The 23,319-nt window shown below is 42.5% G+C and overlaps 1 protein-coding gene across 4 annotated transcripts in view; it reads left to right on the forward strand.

Moving 5' to 3' along the window:
• NTRK2 (neurotrophic receptor tyrosine kinase 2) overlaps positions 1 to 23,319 on the forward strand; it is a 332,550-nt gene that overhangs the window by 156,059 nt on the left and 153,172 nt on the right. For 2 of the 4 annotated variants that reach the window (XM_025984167.2, XM_072763245.1), the window contains exon 13: positions 23,192 to 23,239. The exons of the other annotated variants lie outside the window; for them this stretch is intronic. In XM_025984167.2, the coding sequence (XP_025839952.1) occupies positions 23,192 to 23,239 (48 nt within the window). The remainder of the gene's footprint in view (positions 1 to 23,191; positions 23,240 to 23,319) is intronic. 4 annotated transcript variants of the gene reach the window in all.

The following is a 23,319-nucleotide window of genomic DNA, read 5'->3' on the forward strand; positions in this document are numbered from 1 at the left end:
GAGGATTCTCTCTCTCTCCCTCTGTTCTGCCCCCTGTTCGTGCTTTCTCTCTCTCTCTCAGATAAATAGGTAAATCTTTTTTTTAAAAAAAGAATGTGTACATTGTCACTATGATTTTATCGTATTGTGGAAGTTCTAGCTAATGGAAATAGACATGAAATGGATAGAAGAGATTTATCTTTAAAAAGTGAAAGATGTAAAAATTTATAGATACTACCAGTGCCTAGAAAATGGTGGGGAACCAATTTATGAATGAGTGAATCTGAAGTTTCTCTCATCTGGCTGGTTACCAAACCAATTATTTAGTAGCTTACTCATATGGTAGCAATAATGTCAGACAGTATAATGGTTTAAAAAAAAAATCATTCAGATATGAAAACAGTGACAGCAGCAACTCTGGCATATCCAGAAGAAAACAGGCAGAGATGAGAAGGAAGTTACGTGCACAAAGTTGGCACTGCCCATATAGTTATTTTAACAGTAAAAAAAAAAAAAAGGAACACACAATAACAACAAAAAAAAAACCCTAAATATGCAATAACATCAGAATGATTAGCTGAATGATGGCAAAATTCTGAAGGTAGTAAAATAAAGTATGTGCTCACATCGTAATGTTAAAGAAAAAGTTTAGAATATTAAACTATACTTGGTAAGTATTCTATAGGCATCATGATTCCAAAACTTGTTTTTTACATAAAAAAATAAGATAAAAGCATCAGAATGTTAATGGGATGGGATGTTGGACTACAGGTAGTTTTAATTTTCTTTTTTTTATACTTTCTACATTTTTCAAATGTTCTAAGAAAAAACCAAGTGTGTGTTTTATCACACGAAAAGTTTTTCGAAAGCTTTTGAGGGGGATGCCTGGGTGGCTCAGCGGTTGAGCATCTGCTTTTGGTGCAGTGAGTGATCCCAGTTCAGGGATCCATGGAGTCCTACATCAGGCTCCCTAAGGGGAGCCTGCTTCTCCCTCTGCCTATGTCTCTGTCTCTTTCTGTGTCTTTCATGAATAAATAAATAAAATCTTTTAAAAAAGAAAACTTTTGAGGAAAAAACCTTGATATCAGAGGAATGAACTTACCTAGTATTACTTTTCTCCCATAGTGTATACGATTTTGTGAACTTTCATTGAGACCATATTAAGTAAAACAAGTACTGGCCTATTTACTCAAAATAGCCCTCATCTTTAAAATATAGATAAAAGACAGCAACTGTTTACCTTCTGCTTTGTTAATGAAAAACAATTGAAATTTTGCACAGAAGTTTTAAATTTTTTTTCATAATGTTTTGCTATAAGACTTGAATTCCATTTCTGGAACACAGGAAATGCCAAGATACTCAAGAAGACGCTGGAAGGTGAAACATCCATTTCATTAACTCTTTGAAAAATAAATTACCTCACTTCCTTTATTACTGTAGCAATTAACCCACATTCTTACTGATTCTGACCAGTGTTATGTATTATTTATTACCCTCCATTTGTGGTTGGGTGGTCTACCTAATGGGTATCTCTGGCAGATGATTTTGGGGCGTGAAACGTTGGAGCAGCGCTCATCTGCTCTCCTAATGACTTCGCACCAGAAGAGTCAAAATACACTTTTTAAAAACCTAAAATAACAGCGCCCACAGGTGAGCACAGACTTGAAGCCTGGCTTTTCACTGGCTTCCTATTCATTTTGATAAACTTGCACCATAGCCTGATTTTCACGAGACACCCCGCCCCCTTCATTTTTGGCACAAAGCTGGGCACCTAAGAGTTGTTTACGGAATGTCAGTGGACAGAGCAGAAGCGAGAATGAAACCCTGGATTTCAGACCCCCGGCTCCGCGACCCCCCCACCCCCTACTCAGGAGATGCTCCAGGCGGGGTCCAGCACGTTTTGACCTTCACCCCGAGGCGCACACCCCTGGGGCCTGGGGCGGCTCAGGCTCCACCAAGCTCCGAGCTCCGGAGCAGGGCAGCCCGCGTGCGCCCAGCCCCAAGTGCTTGGGGAGCGCAGCCCCGGCCTCCTTCGCCGCGGGTTGGCTTTTGCCCGCTGCGCGCCGATTCCACCGCGAGCGCCTGCGGGTCGGGTCCCCCCTTCGCCCGCAGGAGTTCTGCTGCCTCCCGCCGGACCCCGGACCCCGGACCCCAGCAGGGGAGGCTGGTGTTGGAGGCTGCCAGCACGTCAAGTGTGTCTGCAAAAGGCAGACAAATTGCTGCTCTTTATTAGAGGTATGGATGAAGGACTTCGGGAAGCCCCGAAACTACAGGGTGCCGGGCTTTCTTGGTTACTTTTTCTCAAGCTCCACTTTCAGAAATATGATGTGATTAAGTGGTGTGTTTTGCTGCCAATGTCTCCCCCTTCCCTCGCTCCCTCTCCCCCTCGCTCCCTCCCTCCGCTCCTTCTTAAAGGACCTTGGGAGGAAAATGAGATCTCTTTATTGCCCAGTCTCACCAATTAGGAAAAAAACTCAGCCCGTTCTTACTGAGCTGGGTCTTTTGTGAGAAGCGCACCCTCTGTCCTGCTACCGTCGTGCTCCCAATGGACATCCCCTTGACCTTGGCATGGCCACCCTCCCCCTAATCTCAACAATCTCTCTCTCCGATCTTCTTTCCAGCTCACTGTCTGCTACTTCTGCTAGCTGGATGCCAGCCAACAGACTTTTGACCTTCCTGGACCCTAAACATCAATCCTTTTTTTTTTTTTTTTTTCCTTTTACCCCCCTCACTCTAACTTGGATTCCATGGTCACTGACGGGCTGTCATCATGCCCAGGTACATAGAGTGTCTTTGCCTCTTTCTTGGCAAAACCACCCCCTGGGTTCACTCCAGTGCCCCGCAGCCCAGCATGGCAAAGAACCCCCTCTGCAGGGCTGTGCCCCAGCCCCTCTCTCCTTCCCTTCCTTTCTCCACCTCTCTCCACCGTTTTCTTCCCCTAACTCACTCTTAGCTCCCGCTTTGCTTCTCATTGCCCTGAGGAAATCAAACACAGGCATCAGAAGAGAAGCCGAAGGCGCCCCCACCTAATGTCCCCCTGTCTGTTTGCATTGTCATGACTTCACACAGTTTCTCCCCAGGACAGCTCTCTCAGTCCTGCCCCCTTTTACCTGATGAAGGACATCCGCCCTGGCAATTGTCCCCTCTCTCCCTGCAGCATCACATCTCCTCTACTAGATCATTTCCATCAGCTTACATATATACTGCCATTTCGGGGTGCCTGGGTAGCTCAGTCAGTTAAGGGTCTAATTCTTGCTTTCGGCTCAGGTCATGATCTCCTGGGTCGTGAGATAGAGCCCCACATTGGGCTCCATGCGCAGCGGGGAGTCTGCCTGGAATTCTCCCTGCCCTTTCCTGCCTTCCCCCAGCTCATGCTCTCTCAAAATAAGTAAATAAATAAATCTTTAAAAAAATATAGATGTCATTTCCCACATCTGAAAAAAAAAAAAAACTCCTCTTGACCTCATGACCCCTTTGCTCCCACTGACTGCCCCTTCTCCTTCCCCTCCTGCAGGGAACTCCTGGAAAGAGCTGCCATCCTTTCTCTAATCCCACTGTCCCCCTTTCTTTGGAATCCCACTGTCAAATCCCCTTGATACTCTCAGTTCTTACCCTGCTCGAACCTTTAGTAGCACCTGGCACAGCTTCTGTCTTCTTCAGACGCTTTCTGCCCTTGACTTACAGGATGTCCTGTTCTCCCCCTTTCCTCCTACCTCAGAGGTGGCTTTTTCCTTCTCCCCATCGCTGACCCCCTCAGAGCTTAGTATCTGAGCTGATCTCCTCTCTAGCAGCACAACTCCATTTGGGGATTTTTATCTAGTCTTAAGGCTTTGACTCCATCAAATTGCTGGCTTTGCCTAAATATGATTTCTGGTGGAGACCTCCTTTCTGAACTTCAGTTTTATACATCCAACCATCTTCTCAGGAGCTCCATTTGGAGCCTATTTGACATCTTACAATTAGCATGTCCCATACAGAGCCCCAGGCCTTCCCCTGGGACATGATCCTCCCAGCATCTAACTCATCTCAATAAACCTGTGAGACTTCATGACTCCTCTCTTCACTCATATCCCTTGCCCAACTCCTTATCAGCTCCGCCTTCAAAATACATCTAGAATCCCACTGCTTGGTTCCCCATCCCCTGCTGCTCACCTGGCCCAAGCCCTCTTGATCTGTCTCCCAGATTGCTATCCTGGGTACACTCTACATTCACAGCCTTCGTACTTGTGGTTCTCTTTCTTTTTCTGGAATGCTCTTCTCATTTCCTCAAACATCACCTCTGGGAGGCTTCCTGTGACTGTTTATCAACTTGCAGTCCTTGCTTTCATTTGATTGGCCCTGTCCCCTTGCTGACTTTCTTCTTTTCAAAGCCCTAGTCACTAGCAGACATGCTACATATTTCCTTATTGTTGCTGTTGGTCATCTGTCTCCTCCACAGAATGTAAGCTGCATCGATGACAAGAATCATCGTCCATCCTTGTCTTAAGATAATTCATTATAATTAATGTTTGTTGAATAAATGAGTGAAAGAATTTCTGTCCCCGGTTGAATCTGGGGGATAACAAAGTTCGGGGCTATCTGATGGGAAGCATTCCACTGAAAGTGAAAATCTTAGTGGCCCAGATGTTTCTACATGTGCAGATGTGTTATTTCCTATAGACCAAACATGGAAACCAGGCAGAATTATTTATCGTTTTGCTTAGAAATTTGATGACACAATCAAATCTGGAATCCCTCCTAACCCCCTATTTTCATTTCCAGCCACTCTTGTCTGCCATGATACCTCTTACACACAGGAAAGGACTGAGCAATCTTAGTCTGGATGTTGAGCATACCTGGGGATTGCAACATGTTCCATGTGAAGAGACCCTTGATCTCTTCAATCAATAGCCTCTGAGCCCATCACCTTCCTGATTCAAGTGTTGCCCTTCTGCAAATCATTCTCTCCATGACTGCCAGGGTTATCTTCATAAAACATATGTTTACATTATCAGGCAATAAACACTGTATCTAAGGCATCATGTATGGAATGCCATCCATGTTCTGGACAACACAATAAAATCAACTCTGAACCCCAAAGAAGACCTGTGACCCAAGTTGTTGATCTACCTCAGGAGTTGACTTCTAGTCCAGGACCATTGGTAAATGACCAAGCGCCTGGGGTTGGAGCTCTGGCTTTTGCTCTTCTTCTTCTTGTCATCCACCCACAATGCTGCTTCTCTGGCCCACTGTGGGTCATCAGGAGGTGCCCTACTTGCATGGGAACCTCTTCTCTTGAAAGATGAGAAGTTTCTGCTTTCCCAGGGCCCCTGATTTCAGTGAACATTGGGGTTTTCCTCTATGTGAGAGTTGGAATTGCACTTTGTCCATGGTCCTGGCATCATCACCACCTGGTAGCACTGATTAGAACCATCTGTTCCTTTAGGCTAAATTGGGGGTGGAGGGTAAGCCTCATTGAACATCTAGGAGAACAAATGGATGGCTGAGTTCTAGACCCATTGCTAGGGCCAATACAATAGTTATGAGATCTTAGACCACCAACACCCAATTTTCCAGAAGTTTATGAAAGACGGTGAGTATCAGGGAAAGGAGAGGCACAAGAGAGGGGATGTACTTGGATGACCCTCTGCTTATGTCTGTGATCCAGGCTTTCTGACTAATTCTTGACTACATGTTTATGTTGCTTCATTTCCGTCTGTGTGACCTAAAGATTTTTGATTCCTCTGTGCCTGAGGCATGGGGATCATACCTACTTGATGCTGTAATGGTGACAATCAAGTAAGATGCTGGGTCATGCATAGGAAGAATGCAGTAAATGCTAGCCTTTTCCATAATACTGCACACAGTAGGTTTTCAATCTAAACATTTTTTATTTTTAAAAAATATTTTAATTATTTACTGGAAAGAGAGAGAGAGTAAGCATGAGCATCTGGGGGAGAGGGGCAGAGGGAGAATCGGACTCCCCCAGGGACAGGGATCCTGTTGTAGGTCTGGAACCCAAGACCCTAGAATCATGACTTGGGCCAAATGCAGATGCTTAACTGACTGAGCCACCCAGGTACCCCAATCTAAACATTTTTAGTTGATGGATGGATTCTCTGGCTCAATAATAGTCAAGCAGCATTATACCTGGAGTATTCAGGAAGGCTTAGGAAATAGATAAGGCATGTGTCCCATACATTGCATCTCTCTGATTGCCTCCCTGCCCAGTGCAGGATTCCACCAGCCACCAGGAGGTCTCCTAAACTTCTGACCTTTCTTATTGCTCATAGTCCTTCACACAGAGGCATCTATCTATTGTCCTTCAGTGTTTGGGGCTCTACAGATGGGTAGATTTTTGAAGACTAAGAGCTCGAGCTCAGAGGCATGGATCACTAATGGTATGCCATATGTAGCGTGACCCTGCCCTGAGCTGAGCAATTCTATGGGGCACTATCAGGGTGCAGTGTGATGCCTCAGCCCTGCCGGGGTCTGTTGCCAGGGATGGAGGCTTTACGCCAGCCTCTACATAGGAATAAACCCTTGGAAGATGAGAAGTTTCTGCTCTAAGAATTTATCATCTAATTGAGGACAAAAATCAGTGATAAGACCATTACAATACATGGGTATCATCAAGATTTTATGCAAAAAAATTTATGTGAGCAGAGAGGAGAAAATGTAGTCCAATCTGAAGTGCTTAGGTAGGTATCCTGGAGGAGGTGACTCTTGAGCAGCAAAAGATAGATAGGAGAAACTGGGAAAGAGATAGACATTAGCAGGGACATGGAGTCAAGATGCAGAGGCAAGACAGCCCAGTGTGAGCATGGAGCTATCACTATTCACAAAAAAGCAATGGGCTCTGTGTTTATAGACATAGCACAAAGTCCTCCCATGTTCAGACCAAGCCAAAGAATTTTTGTGAAGGGGATGAAATAAAGGAGTAGACAACAGACCCCCTAATATCTTCGATCATTACATTTCCCAACCTTTCTGAGTAACTTGCTTAAGTCCTCCATCTCTCTCTGCCTGTGCTACAGACACCTGACATTTCCAGAGGGGAACTGGGAAAAACTGTTAGCAGTTGTAAAATGTTGCAGAATACAAAAGGATGCTTGTTATTTTTTTGTGTGTGCCCATTAGCCAAAGGGAAGCCTTCCCGAAGATGGTTCTTATAATTTCTTGGGTTGAAAAAAGCCAAGGAGGAACAGTAACTGCTAACAAAGGAAGGGATGCCTCTCTTCATACAATTTTCAACCCAATCTAGACTTTATTCTTGCTATCGTCCAATTCTGAGAATGCTTGATGATGCAGAACCAACCTTCCAGCTCAAGGCTTCTTAGTTAACAGTCATTCAGTTGGTTGGATTAACAGGTCAGCCCACCACGCACACATACTCTTTGAAAGTACATTTTCTCATATTATAATAATTTTGGAAATGATCTGATAAATTGGCTCTCGTGGACAAGACTTTCATCTTCCCTCCCATCTGACCGATAGAATGCAGTTTTTCCAAGCAAAAGCCATATTTCTAAATCATTTAAAAAGAAAGGAGTAGAAATTTACTTTAAAATGAACACTTTTTTTTTCTTTTACAGTCTGTTCGTTCTTCATGCTTCTTTATTTTCCCCACCAGCATCTTTCACTTTCATGTTTAAGGAAGGAGTGTTCTCCTGTCTGAGTCTTTATAACGTGGAGGCTGACAAGCGGTTATAAAGAGTGGGTTTAGATGATATATATTAAAAATGATAAATCATTTTCCAGCCTTCCATAACATTTTATTTTCTCTGGATCCTTATGTCTTTCTGACTCATGTACCTGGGCTGATTAATGCCCTATCTCCCCTGTTACACTTTAATCCGGGGCCTGTGTTTCCTTCGCCTGCCAGTAGTGATAGCCAATAAATTAATCATGCAGCCACACACCCTTGCCATGCAGGCTGCTGCCAGCATAAAACTGCCCATCACAAAGCAGGCAATTCTGAGCCTCTATTTAGCTGGTACCCTCAAGACTCACATCGTTAGGCAATTGGAGCTGCAAATGCTCGTTTCTTCGTAGGCATGGGCTGGGAAAATGAGAGAAGGCTAATTAATGCATTCAAGGGATCCTACTGAATCAGCAAGCCCCTTAAAGGCACAACAGACACAAACAGGCAGCTGCAGCCTTTTGGGATTCAAAACACCAACAAAAGAGCTAGTTAAATATTTGAATAGCTAAAGTATATGTCTATTAATGCCCATGCAAATTGCTAACATAGGCTGTCCTCCCATCTCCAGAGGAGTCAAAGTCATTGAAATCCCAAAGCCTTTCATCATGTCAAACAGGCCATTGAAGAGCAGGACATTTACATCTCTGGAACAGGCCCGTCCAACTTTAGCTTAGGGCAGTACCACTTGGGTGCATGAAAGAACAGAGGGCACCCATTCACTCTGGCCTTTGGTGATGCAGGTCTGACTTGCTGACAGTTAAGACCACTGTTGGCCCGTCCCTGTATTAGTTTGGTGGGTTACGGTTGTAAATGTCTTCAGCAATAAATACCAAGCTCTGGATCTGGCTTGATCTGAGGCCCAAACTCTGTGAGCAGGATCCACCTTTTACCTCTCTTCCCTTGGATTGGCTCTATTTGGAAAAAACCTTTTCTCTTAATAATGGTTATAGCAAAGATGACTCCTTCTATCCACTCCTGATGCTACATTCCTACCAGACGCCCATTCAGCAGGAAAAACACATCTCTTGCATCAACTGTACACGCATCTTAGGTTTGGTCTTGATCAGACTGCCTGCCAGTTCTCCCTCTCAGTGGGCTGGAAGTAGAACTGCTGATTTTTTTTTTATGTTTGAGACATTGGTTCCATCTTGAATCACACTAGCTGTCTGGGGGTGGGTGTAAACCAAATGAAAATCATTACACGTTAAGGAAGAGGAAGTACATGCAGGATGGCAATCCAAACAGCAACAAGGATAAACAAACAAAACAAACAAACTAGAACACTCTGCTCACGTCACTGTAATAAAATATCACAGATTTGTTGGCTTAAATAACAGATGTTTATTTCCTCACAGTTCTAGAGTGTCGAAGTCCAAGGTCAAGGGGCAGCCAGTAGAGTTCCCGGTGAGGCCCTCTTCCTGGCTTGCAGATGGCTACCTGCCCACTGTGTCCTTACATGGCCTTTCCTCTGTGATTTGTAGAGAAAGCAAGCTCTGAGGTCTTTTCTTATAAGGGCACAAGCCCTATAAGGTTAGCACCCCACATTTGTGACCTCATTTAACCTTAATTACCTCCTTAAAGCCCAAATACAGCCACACTGGGGATTTGGGCTTCAACACATGGATTTGGGGGTATACAATCCAGAAGACAAATGAAAACAATAATCCCCAGCTGTGCATCTCCAATCCGTCCTGTTTAGGTGGGCTCTTATCCATCAGGAGTCTACTGTTTTCATGGATTTATAGTCTGAGAGTAAATGTGCTTAGTTAGCTTCTAATGCATGTAGAGAAGAACACCCAGCCATGTAGCTGATCATTTTGGATCTATTTAATGACCACAGATGTAGGGACCTTCTTGGTTTCTGGAGATGAACATTTAGTTATTATTCTAAAACTATAAAAAACATGAGAATCACCAGACAGAAGCCCTTTTGGAACTCATCCTTTAGAAGTGCCTTTAGTGAAAAATTATGAACTTCACAAAAAAGAGAGGCCTGAGCCCATAGAATCAGACACCTTGATATTTTTAATAATGGTAATGTGACCCAGCTTAGTCACCTGCATATTCCATCAGACCTGGTTCGAAATGATCTTTGACTATTAAAAATATGAGAATTTCCCCTCAAATAATGAAGATCTCTATAGTTGGTAGACTCTGCTATGTTAATTCAAAATAACTCCTGAAGACAAGCTCAAAAACTGTGACAAACAGGCAGTGTCTTTGGAACAAAGGCATGGCCTTCTATGTGGCTTGTTTACAAGGTCATAACTCATCTCACAAAATGAGTTACAATGAGTTAAAAAATTTTTTTGCATTACTTATCATTAACATTTACATATTTATGTACACACCTGTATGTGTGTTAGGGGGTATTTTTGTGGGCAGGTGCTCTCTTACACATTTTGGAGTCCTTTTATAAAATAAAACCCCAGGGCAGCCTGGGTGGCTTAGCGGTTTAGCGCCACCTTCAGCCCCGGGCCTGATCCTGGAGACCTGGGATCGAGTCCCGCATCAGGCTCCCTGCATGGAACCTGCTTCTCCCTCTGCCTGTGTCTCTGCCTCTCTCTCTGTGTCTCTCATGAATAAATAAATAAATAATCTTAAAAAAAGTAAAAACCTATAGTTTTATAGGTAGGACTGCCTCTTAATAAAGCACGCCTGGAACTTCACTCCTGTAACAGTCAGAATAGCCTAGTTTAGGTTGCAGAAACAACCCTTAAAACAGAAAAGATTATGTGTATGCTGCATATACAACATAGGTAGGCAGGAGGCCTTTCTTTATCTTAGCTGCTTAGAAACCCAGGACTTTAGGATCCTACCACCAAAACATGAGGCTTCATTCACTGTGGCAGAAGGAAGAGAGAATGGAAAACCCAGGGCTGACTGTTAAATCTTCTGCCTAAAAGTGATACAGGTTATTTCTACTATGTTTTCATTGACATAAGCAAACACCATGGATTGGTAGGGAAGAGAGGGTCCAATCGTCTGCTGGGCCAGAAAGGAGAGGAGAACATTGCAGTGAATGACATAGCCATGAACCCATGTTATAACCAGATTTGGCTGTTGATCAAAGAATGCAAAGGTGAGAAATTGGAATTCGTTCATTTATTCATTCAACAAATTTTTGTGAAGCACCCAAAATATACCAGACACTGTGCTCAGTGCTCTAGATAGAGAGACAAGATACAAATATTTGTTGCTTATAAAGAACTTAGAGTTTGAGGAGAGGTTACAACAAGTAAGTGGATACTTAAAATTCACAGTGAGATGAGCTATGATAGGGAAAGAACAGTGTGTTTTGGAAATACAGAGGACGGTAGTCAACCGTGATGAATGTCCCTACTGTTGTCTAGCTTTTGCTGTACAACACAGTCTCTACTATATTTGGGGGGACATCTCATGCCCTATTTTTAAATCCTTCAGCAATGGAGCTATTTACTGACTTACCTACCATGTGTAAAGCGCCCTGCCTGACACTGTTGTAACTGTTATGAAGCTCTTATGGAAGAGGGAGAAGAACTGAATAAGATTTCTCAACTCAGAGTGTTCAAAAGCTAATGGGAGAAATACAATTATATAAATAATTAATACACTAGAGAATGTGGTATTTTTTGTGAGACAAACAACCTCCATGTCAACAGGAGTATTTCTGATTTGGGGAAATGAAGAACTGGTTCCTGATGGAGTGACTTTTAAGATGGATTTTGTTGGATGAATGGAGTCTAATGGTCAAAAATATAGCTTGAAGGTTACATTTCAGGTAGAAAAAGAAAAGGTGGCAAAATGACACAATTTATTTTTTTTCTGATTTTTTTTTATTGGTTTTCAATTTGCCAACATATAGAATAGCACCCAGTGCTCATCCTGTCAAGTGCCCCCATCAGTGCCTGCTAACCAGCCACCCCCACCCCCCACCCACCTCCCTTTCTACCACCTTTTGTTTGTTTCCCAGAGTTAGGGGTCTTCCATGTTCTGTCTCCCTTTCTGATATTTCCCACTCAGTTTTTCTCCTTTCCCATTTATTCCCTTTCACTATTTTTTATATTCCCCAAATGAATGAGACCATATGATGTTTGTCCTTCTCCGATTGACTTATTTCACTCAGCATAATACCCTCCAGTTCCATCCACGTTGAAGCAAATGGTGGGTATTTGTCATTTCTATGGCTGAGGAATAGTCCATTGTATACATAAACCACATCTTCTTTATCCATTCATCTTTTGATGGACACCGAGGCTCCTTCCACAGTTTGGCTACTGTGGACATTGCTGCTAGAAACATTGGGGTGCAGTTGTCCCGGCGTTCCACTGCATCTGTATCTTTGGGGTAAATCCCCAGCAGTTCAATGGCTGGGTCGTAGGGCAGCTCTATTTTTAACTCTTTGAGGAACCTCCACACAGTTTTCCAGAGTGGCTGCACCAGTTCACATTCCCACCAACAGTGCAAGAGGGTTCTCCTTTCTCCACATCCTCTCCAACGTTTGTTGTTTCCTGTCTTGTTAATTTTCCCCATTCTCACTGGTGTGAGGTGGTATCTCATTGTGGTTTTGATTTGTATTTCCCTGATGGCAAGTGATGCGGAGCATTTTCTCATGTGCTTGTTGGCCATGTCTATGTCTTCCTCTGTGAGATTTCTCTTCATGTCTTTTGCCCATTTCATGATTGGATTGTTTGTTACTTTGCTGTTGAGTTTCATAAGTTCTTTATAGATCTTGGAAACTAGCCCTTTATCTGATACATTATTTGCAAATATCTTCTCCCATTCTGTAGGTTGTCTTTTAGTTTTGTTGACTGTATCCTTTGCTGTGCAAAAGCTTCTTATCTTGATGAAGTCCCAATAGTTCATTTTTGCTTTTGTTTCTCTTGCCTTCATGGATGTATGACACAGAATTTAGATGCAACTGCGATTATTTTATTCTATTCTGCCTTATAAACCCAGCATTTGTCACACTGTTCTGCATCAATCAGGTGGTCAAAGAATAGTTTTCAAGTGGATTAATGGAGAATTAGGGAAATTTAAGGCATATTCACTTAAGGAAAGCAAACTAACAGTTTAACTGGACTCTGGAGAATGTTAAGGGGTGCCATAAGTGATAAAGCTGGGGCCAGGTCGTGGGGCCAGGACAAGGTTTTGAATATTGAGGAGTATGGACTTTATTATTTCCTTACAGACACATCAGATCGTGTGATCCTAAAGCAGGCCTGTCAGGTGAGCAAGGCAGTGATTTTTGCTCTGAGGAGGGACTCTTGGAGAAACCCAGTCACTGTGGGGTGTCTGCCAGGAAATGGTGGGTCCAAGTCTCAAACCCAAGACTTGGAGTCCAAACCTGGCTCTTGTCCACACTGCATGGCCCCTCAGTTGTAGGGCCAGAACAGCTTTCTCTGGTGTTGGTGTTTGGGAGCAGCAGAAGTGAAAAAAACAGAGCCCCCAGGAGGGGACTGGCAGCAAGGATCCCAGTGACAAGAATATTGGAATAACATGAGGGAAGACTGAACTCCCTTGGCGACAGTGAGTGTAGACAGGCTAAGGTGTCTTTTTAACAAGGAAAAAAGGTTGAGGGATGGCCCATGACCTAGGCTAGTGTTTCTCAATCTTGGCACCATTGACCTTTTAGGCCTTAAATCCATTATTATGGGGGACTGTCCATTGTTGGCAGTTCAGCAGCACCTCTAGCTTCCATGTGTTTTTTGGTTTTTTTGTTTGTTTTTTTTTATAAATTTTGTTTATTTATTCATGAGAGACACAGAGAGAGGCAGAGATATTAGCAGAAGGAGAAGCAGGCTCCCTAAGGGGAGCCCCATGTGGGACTCGATCCCAGGACCCCAGGATCACGCCCTGAGCCAAAGGCAGATGCTCAACCACTAAGCCACCCAGGCATCCCTGACCTCCACCTGTTACATGCCAGTAGCACATACCCTCCATCTTACCCTTCCCATTGTGATGACCCCAAATGTCTCTAGAAATTACTGACCTTCCCCTGGGAGACAATACCGTCCCCTTTTGAGAACCACTGACCTACCTTGTCAATGTTGATTTGTTTCCAGAAAAGCAGTGGATCTTAAAGAGTTGTGGGGCATTTGGTGGGAAAACACTAAAGAAAGAAATTCAGTTTGGTCTTATGGGTTTGGGTTTCTTCCACTGGCATTGTGTTGCCACCTCCTGTGATAGGAAGCTGGGAGCGGCCGATGGTTAATTCATGTGTGACCGACATTCCATCCTAAACAATTGGTTTTCATTTTGTTCTATTTATGGTCATTTTATTCAATTACTTTTATTCAGCACCCAGCTTTATAAGTGTGTATAATCCTATTATGTTCTATTCCATTATGGAAACTTCCTAATAGAAGATCACACAGTAATAAAATTAAATAAACATCCCATCTATTGTATTGGCCTTACACATTCCCCGACCGTAGCTGGAATTCAAGAGTGTGGAGGTGGGTGGAAGGATGGGAAGGGAGACAGCGGATCTTTGAAAAGAAAGACGAAGATGCCAAAGGATGACACAAACAGGTCATCACATTCCCAGATCAACAGGAAAAATTTGAGCACAATTAAAAGTGGAGAATATCCTATGGTGGAATCATGGTTAGAAATGCTACCGTCCTCTTTCTCCCTCCCAAATTCCATAATACAGCTACAAAAAATTCCTACACAGTCCTCTGCATTAACTATAGCAAGTGTTAGCTTAGAGGAACTAAAAAAAAAGAGAGAGAGATAATTTGCATGCTATATACATATAAATATAAATAATGTATGCTAAATACAAATATAACTATAAATATAAATATATAGCAGACACTGCAAAGGCATTTCCAAATGCATTTAATGTGGCAGCAAACCTTGTGGAAGGAGGAGTGGAGAGAGTAGCCTCCCTTCCTTTTGGCCTCACTTGGCACCTGGGCACAATTGACAGGTCTGACCAAGTCAGCCAAGGTCTGAGTCATTGTTTTGGTTCTCCATGGAAACAAAAGCTCATGGGAATTTGACATAAAGTGTTTGCCAGACCTTATGGGTTTGTCATTCTCTTTGAGGGTCAGTAATATCACTTCTAGGATGATTCCCTCATATTCAACCAATTTCCTTTGCAAACACTCGCTCTGAGGGCTTACCAATATTGCTCTGCAGAGAAAGGAGGGTTTGGGGGCGAATCTCAGTCATCCACCCAACAGTTTTGCAGTTTTAACAAGGAGATTTGGGGTGTGTGCTCCCAGACATCACCTGCCTTCCCTGCAGGGAGCTTGTGGCCAAAGGGGAAAAAAAAATGTGTGTAGAAAGCATCTTGAGCTCTCACTAGGGTTGTACCCTAAAAAGACAAAGCTTTGATGTAACTCTTTCACGTCTGTCAACTCTTATTGTTATACAGAGGTGGCCTTTCCCCTGCTTTTCTCAAAGTTCCCAGCTTGGAAACTAATTATTAGGAGTTTCAGGTTCCATTTTTTTTTTTTTTTTTTTTTTTACATGCCCAGGGAAGACTATGACCACCTTTGTTAAAGAAAAAAAGCCTTTGGAATTTGCAATAGATTAAAATTAAAAAAAGAAACAACAATGCTTTATACAGTTTAATTGTGAATAACTAAGGTGTGGACCAACTGGATTTTCTTGGAAATATTCCACGTGTTCTAAACGAAAGAGGAAAGTAGTCGGCATTTTTTGACTTAAAGCTAAATGTTTGATATATGGGATCAGGACATTTTGCCACATTCCAAGCAAGTCTGGTTTCATCTTTTGCCACTTGAGGCTTCTGAACTTTAAGTCTGTAGGATTTAAAGCTTTGGTCTGCTTTTATTTTTTTAATATGGCAATAGAAGCTGACGAATCTTTCCTAATTAAAGTAATATCTAATCTCCCGTAACTTTCCTGGCATATAGCAAGTATTTAGTAAGTACTGTTTTCTAAAATTGCTTTTCTACAGCCAGGCCCTTCTCTATATTCAAGATGGGAATATAGTGACCCAAAAGCATCTGAGCATTATTTAGCAGGAGAAAATCTAGGCCAGTTGACTGAGTGCTTTTCTTTAAATTGCACATGATCTCACATTCCCAAAATACCCATGCTCAGGGAAGCTATATAAGGCCGTGTGGCAATCTGTTCTCAGTCATATGTGCCTAATTATTAGTACTAGAGACTGCTTGAGCTTGAATGAACCTTCAATGCCTTTTCTCAACCTCTGTCTTCATGGTGTAGGAAACAGAGCCTGTGAGGGGAAAGTGACTCACTGAAGGCCATGCGGTTCGTTTCTTGTAGTATTTAGGGAGAACTGCCCCCGCCCCTCCGACATGTAGTCCAGCATCTTTACTCCACACTCCTGCCTGGAGTGCTAGGTTCTCAGTACTCATCTTTAAATACTGTCCTCAGTGAGGTTCCATTAGAGTGCCATGAATGCATCAGAGGGATAGCAAATATATTTGCAAAACAGCAGTTTTTATGTTGAGTGTATAATCTGCATATTGGCATTTTCATTAGACTTGCTGAACTTATTTTTATTATGCTTTTTAAAGAAATGTTTTCATTTATTCGACAAGTATTTCTTGAGGGTCTCTGCAAGAGACACTACGTAGATAGGATCCCCGTAGCAAATGCTTGTTGGTGTCCCACCTGTACCTGCTCGGCATCTACCGCCTGTGCCTGCCCACCGTGCCCTGCTGCCAGCACCCATGACTCTCTGCTTTGGTGCTTTATTCTAGCCAGAAGTCCTGGAACAGGGGCAGATGCAGCTGCAGTGTAAACGACCCAGCTTCCCCACCAAAGGTGGGGATGACTCTAAAATGCATTCATTACCGTTTCCCGGAGACCTCCAGGGATTTGAACTCCAGTTGCACACAGTGAGCCCCATTGGATAAGACCTCCATTGCCGGCTTCCTTCCCTGCCTGCGCTGGAGGCCTTGGGTCAGAGTCTGCTTTGAGGGGAGCCTCATCTAAGCCAGTCACTGACTTCTGGCTAAAGCTGTAAGGTTCAGACCTGGCTGAGGATGCAGGGCTTGACCTGAAACCTGAAGGCTGAGCATTGGTTAGGCAGAAAGAGAGCCCAGAAGAAGATTCTGGGAGGAAGCAAGAAAATGTGCAAAGTGAGAAGGAACAGGAAAGAGGCCAGAGTGTAGGCTTCATGGGAGATGGCTAAAGCGATGTCACGTAGGACTCCATAGTGAGGATCAGAAGTTTATACTAAATTCGAGAAACCCCTAGAGGAAGTTAAATGGGGGAATGTGGTCATCTGATTTCTACTTGAGAATGATTATTCTGGAAGCTCCATGGAGAATAGATTGGGGGGAGGTGAGAGTGGAGCAGGACGTGAGTTGAAGTCCAGCTGAGAGGTGGTGTATGGTTCTCAGCACCCAGATTCAACTGTTGACCAGGAACATAATTAAATAGGACCCAAATGTAGAATACTATGCATTTACATCTTTGTCTGCAAAACTATTTAAATTTCAGTGTTTCTCAGAATTTTGCAGTGAAAAACCCCTTGAAAATCCAGTGAAACATGTGGACTTTTGCTCTAGAAAGACACAAACAGGGGATCCCTGGGTGGCGCAGTGGTTTGGCACCTGCCTTTGGCCCAGGGCGCGATCCTGGAGACCCGGGATCGAATCCCACATCGGGCTCCCGGTGTATGGAGCCTGCTTCTCCCTCTGCCTATGTCTCTGCCTCTCTCTCTCTCTCTCTCTCTCTCTCTGTGTGTGACTGTCATAAATAAATAAAAAAATTAAAAAAAAAGGAAAGAAAGACACAAACATACATGAAAGCATGATGTTGAATTCATGTGCAGGATTGGGAAGTCCTGGGGTCTTTCATAACACCTCAAATATAAATATATATATATATATATATATATATATATATATATATATATTTTTTTTTTTTTTTTTTTTGTCTACATGCATTAGTTAGCAAAAGCTCCCTACCATAGTAAATAAATCCCAAAGTGGGTAATGGTTCAAACACAATAGTTTATTTTTTGCATATGGATACAATTGGAATGGCTTCATTGGCTCTCAGGGAGAATAATTCGGTTTCTATACTGCCTCTACTTCCAAAAGAATAGAGGGAGAATTAGCAGAGAACTTCTCTGCTATCTTCATGTCATAACTTCCAAGTTTGCCATAAGCATTGTTTCCATTCTGGACCAATGGTAGTGGAAAGACCAGGGAGTGACAGGAAGTCTTGACGGACTGGCCTGGAAGTGGTACCATCATTGTTCACCTCCCACTGGCTACAACTCAATTGCACAACTACAACCAACCTCAAGGAGGTACAGAATGCATAGTCACACTGTGGCCCCAGAAAAATACAGCTTTCAGAAGGCAAATAGCACTTGCAGCCATTAATACACACATACGTGTTTTTTTATGTTTGTCACACTGGAGGTGTTCAGTGTTACTTTTCCTAGAGAATGGTATAATAAGTCATGTCAGAGATTTGAAGGAAGGAAAGGGAAGAAGCCAATGAGGATTTGGGCAGGAGGACCCTGTACATGATGTCCAGAACCTGTTAACTAAAAACAAACCCTCCTCCTGGCCTGTGCCGATGGTACTTATGCAAAGGCTGTGTCCTTGAATAAAAGATTAAGACTAAGTGGAAGTAGAATCTTGGCTCCAGACTCCACCGTTCTGTGCCCTGAAGAGTTGGAAGAATTGGAATTCATTTGAAATAAACACTTGCTCACTTTGATTATGTGTCAGTTGGAAAGGGAGATGATTGTATCATCAACAAAGTGATTCTTTGCATTCATTTCCCTTCCACTCCGATGACCAGTCCTCCTGGTTCTTTGAGGTAACAGGCACAGGGCCACTCATTCAAGCACTTACTGAGTGTCTACTCTGGGCTTATTTTTTCCTAGAGGGGAAAGGCAGCTCAGAGGCTCCTCATTCATTTATTTTTTTAGGGAGGGTGTGGCCACCAGAAGTTGAAGGTGAAGTAAAGGCTGTCAGTGAATCGCATTTTCCCATTTGCTCTCATTACAGTGTTAGAGATGCTTTTCTTGGGGTAGAGGGTGGTGAGTTTTGCTTTAAGAAATGAAGAAATTCCATTTGAGAACACAGCAAATTTTAATTTCTCCGGAGTTAAAAGGAAGGAAAGCTGATTTATCTCCTAACATATGAAAACAATTTTTCTGAAACTTAGAAATATATATTAAAAAAATCCAGAAGCGTATTGTCTGGAGATCAGAGCCCTTCTGACAATCACATCTAGAGTCTGTGTGATTCAGCAACTGTGGGGAATATTGGGTTTCTTCCACCGTGCCTGTTTCTCATTCCTGCCCCTGATTCTCTCACCTATATCATAAATACTCTTTTCCAGCCCCCTAAATTTTAGCTGTTTCCTTTGAGAGACATTTGAAAAGCGATCTTTATTACCACTTACTTTGGATCTTAGAGTTATTAATGTGTTAATGCATTATTTTTTTTTCTGCATTCTCTTTTCTCTGGTCAGGGAAGATTGAACTTTCTTCAATATGAGAAGGACTTAATTGGTTAATTTCATAATTTAGAGTCTTTGTTAGTCTAGATTGTAGAAAGAGAAGTTCCTTTAAGCTCACTGCAACTACATTTGCTTTTGAAGGGGCCCTTTATTTTGCAGTGAATAAAGTGTCTCTTATTAAACAGAAAATAAAAGAATGCTTGGCAGGACTCTACTCTCAATGGGTGAAACATCACAGGAAATTGAGAAATTGTTTCTTTTTGGCCTTGTGGGAGAATTTTGCTGGTGAAATTTCGTATTAAGGTTTTAAGACTACTGCTTGAATCCATCAAGAAAGCCCCATCGAAGAATGGACAGCTTCCGTGGGGAGGAGGGCAGGGGGAGAGGACCAATGTGACCTTGCTATATCTGGTCTCTCACATTTTCTAAGAAATCTGGGCAATGGCCAAGAAAATTCGATTCTCTTTTTCATAATAATCGTGTCACTGTTAAAGAGAACCTCGACATATTTTAGCAATTTAGGATTAAGCTTGTCAAAAGTTACCTACAGTTGGATGCCTTTTCATTTGTGCCTGCAAAAGAAGGTGTTTTATTTGCCCAAACAAGAAAAGTGTCCTAGGTATGCATCCAGCTTGTGTTCTCCAGTTAGACTGTGAGCTCTAGAACTTGGGCTTTCGACCTGTGTCCTGAGTTCCAAACCTGAGGTCCAAACACTGAATGTTTTTCCACAGAGACGCTTTATCTGGGGTTTGTGCCCCCACCCATGCTCTTATGTTAGCCATTCAGCTGAGTTCTAAGTTCCTTGCAGACACTGGGCAGCAGCATAGAACATAATAGAACATATGTTCTATTGTCCAAACCCAAAACCTTCCTTGTTCACTTCCCATATTCGCCTCAACATGCAATGAGTTGCCAAGTCCTACTGAGTCCCCTAAATATGCCTAACAGCCATCTCCTGTTTCCTCCCCAGAACCTGGTTCAGGCCACAGCTATCTCATGGCTTGATGTCTGTAGAAGCTTCCTTAGCAGGTCACCTGACCTCAGTCTTTCCTTCTCATAATCCTGTTTTGCTCCTACAGCCAAAGTGAGTTTTCTGTAATTCAACTTGATCATGTTACTGCCTGGCCCAAGGCTGTTTTGTTTTGTTTAGAGCCTACCTGCAATTTTCATTATAAAGCCCCAACTCTTGGCCTGGCCTTTGCTTCTGTTTCTCAGTTTCCTACCCTTTCCAGATATATCACTCCCTTGAAACATACAGAGCTCCCACTCTAGCTGTAAGTGGACAGTGACAGTACCCCTCTCTGGTTTTCCCCTTCTTGGGTAATTCTAATCTGTTACCCAGAAGCTAGAGAACTTTCCCTTGACCACTCCCTTAGATTGGATTACACGCTCCTCCTTTGAGTCCCCATGCAACCTAGACATACTTCTCAGAGAGCTAATCTTTAATTGTCAGCCCCCTGAGGGCCGGCCCAAATGAGGGCAGTTCATTTATCTTTGAATTCTCTGTTATCCATATGTTGACCAAGAAAAAAAGGAAGAATTGAAAAAAAAACCAAAAGCTTTTGGGGGAAGGGTCTTAGAATCATAATTTGGGGAGCATAGATTCAGGGAGCGACCCCAACTGTGTCCCATTGAGGAATACAAGCCAGAGATCTTTATTAGCAGATTACAGAAATATTAGAACATACTCATGTTGGTTTTCCAAACGTTATGGTTGGAAGATGTAATTAATTACACTTTACATCGTTGGTTTTCTGAATACATTATGTCCATTCCTAGGAGAACATCTTCTGCAGAGTGTCCAGTTTTTATCCAGAATGTGGATTCAGCAGCCCTGGGTTCAGTCATGACACTTTTGCTTGGTTTAGTAGCTCAATATCAAACATTGTTCAAAAAACAGGATGAAGTGTTAGTCTCCAAACGGAGTCGCTCATGTTCAGAGGTTTTACACAGGCTCACACCTATTGAATAAATGAGTGAGAAAGAATGACTACCTATTAGTGCTTTCCTATATATAAAATTGAATCCTGAATGTAATGTCAACTTTGGCTAATTCTGGCTAAGCATTTTGGAAGATTGGAAAGGCAACTGTGAAAGAAGCGAAAAAACCCAGATTTGAGTCTCTCAGTTACTACATGTTGTGACCTTTGCTAAGTCTATCTTAGTTCCTTGTCAAGGAACAAAGGATGATATGTCATAAGGTATGGCTGCGGATGAAGGGAAAAGGGTCTTGCGTGGGGGAGGCACTTCTTAAATTATAATGTCTAGACACGTCAGAGGGGCTCTGACCCTCTTCATATCTGTGTTCTCCTTACATGCCCAATGCCAGCCTAGAAGATGTGGGGTATGAGGTGTTCTGTGTGGCAAAGACGAGAGCAGAGTATTTGCTATCATTGTTCAGTTAGGTGGAAACACACCAATGGCAGGATGGAAGCAGAAAATGATTCACCCTTTCGTTTCCCACTGAGTGAAGTATGGAAATACACTCCTGCTTCCTCACAGACTGTTGTTAAAAGAAAGACCAGATATAGCAAGAAAGCAGTTGAATTACATTTCTTGGATACCTTAACATTATTCATCTCTTTGGACTCATTCGTTCCATTTCTAGGATTTGTCTTGAAGGAATGATTTTTGAAAGGTGGGTTGGACAGGTGTCCCTTACAGTTAGGTTTATTATAATGATTGACAATATCTGAAATGTACAGTCAGTGAGGGACTGCTACGGCTTTGTCTTTCATTGGGTTCTCTGTAGGATAGAAACAATTTTGATAAAAAGAATACTCAAGTGAGAAAGGCAGTCTTAAGAAATTCAATCAACTGTTTAATGAAGACTATATAAATCAAACAAATATAGAAAAACAAAAATTGACCCGTAGGAAATGCACTCCATTTTCAAAGGGATTAGTGGTATCTAAGAAAGCCACAGCACAGCCCTGCCTCACTAGACAGAGGACACAGTGAATGAGGTTAACTGTCTTCTGGGCAAAGGGATCTTTATTTGACATTGGATAGAGGCCAGACCTTCATTCTGTCTTCTAAAACCTGGAAAAAAACATTCAGAGGAATATCAATAAGAAGTAAAAATCGCCTTAGAGTTTGGAGAGCCAAAGTTGTAGGCTACCAGAGGAGGAAGGTTAACTTCTACTGGAAACAAGAGTAATCATGACAACTTGGTGAGGCATTTTTGAGCATGCAAAGAGTTTCCATATACATTGTTTCACTTCAATTGGCTCTTCTATGCAGCTTTACATCTTCATGGCCTGCAAAAATCACTATAGATCCCAAGATCTGAGAAACAGAGTTACTTATTTGGGCTCCCTACCCTTTATCCGCCTCTTATCCAGGGATTTCCCTGCTGTGTAGAGTTCACTTTGAACCCAGTGGAAATTTCGTAGAAGGGAAGAGTTAAGCCCAGGAAACAAAAAGACATTTCACTGTGGCTTTATTCCCTGGAAGACCTCCAAGCATTTGTCAGATCTTTATTTACACGTGCTTAGTGGAGCTTTGTGGTGGTACAGGAGGCACAGAACCGCTGTGACCTGCCTGTTGCCACACAGCAAGTCAGTGGTAGAATCCATATAGAATTAAGATCCCCTTTTTTTTCTTCTTGAATCCCCATCTAGCCCAAGTGTCAGTTCTTGCATGGGACTACATGTTCCTTTTTTTTTTTTTTTTTTTTTTTTACTGCCTGTCTCCGCTTCACCAAAGATCTGTTTTCTCTTATTATTTTCCCACATTGCTGTGGTTCAGATCATAGTGCATTTGTCAAGTGTGTTGTGTGTTTTCACCCATAGAGCTTAGATGATTCAAAACTTAGGAAGAAGAAAGAGAGAGAGAGAAAGCAAGCAAGCCATTAACTTTGGGCTTTGGCCATTTTTCTCAAAGACAGGCTACTGTATCTTATCTGATTTGAATGTCTATGTTCTTGGGATGAGAAATAGATCTTGACACAAAAAATTCAAGCATTCATGTCCAGGCGTTTGAGAGGAAGCTTTGGTGCACGATGGAGCTTCTTGAGAGAGTTTTGTTATTTCACTAAGGACACTGCTGAATGCCCTTGGTTTACGCTTCTCTTTCGAAGTTTATTTTATGTTTTGTTGTGGTTTTCAGATTTCTCATGGTTTGGATTTGGGAAAGTAAAATCAAGACAAGGTGTTGGTAAGTAGTTACTCCTTCTTTGGATAAGTAACAAGTTTGTGTTGCTTGATTCGGATGAAACTACTTGGCTCCTCTTCACA

The sequence above is a fragment of the Vulpes vulpes genome, chromosome 1 (assembly GCF_048418805.1).
Source record: "Vulpes vulpes isolate BD-2025 chromosome 1, VulVul3, whole genome shotgun sequence".
NCBI lineage: Eukaryota > Metazoa > Chordata > Mammalia > Carnivora > Canidae > Vulpes > Vulpes vulpes.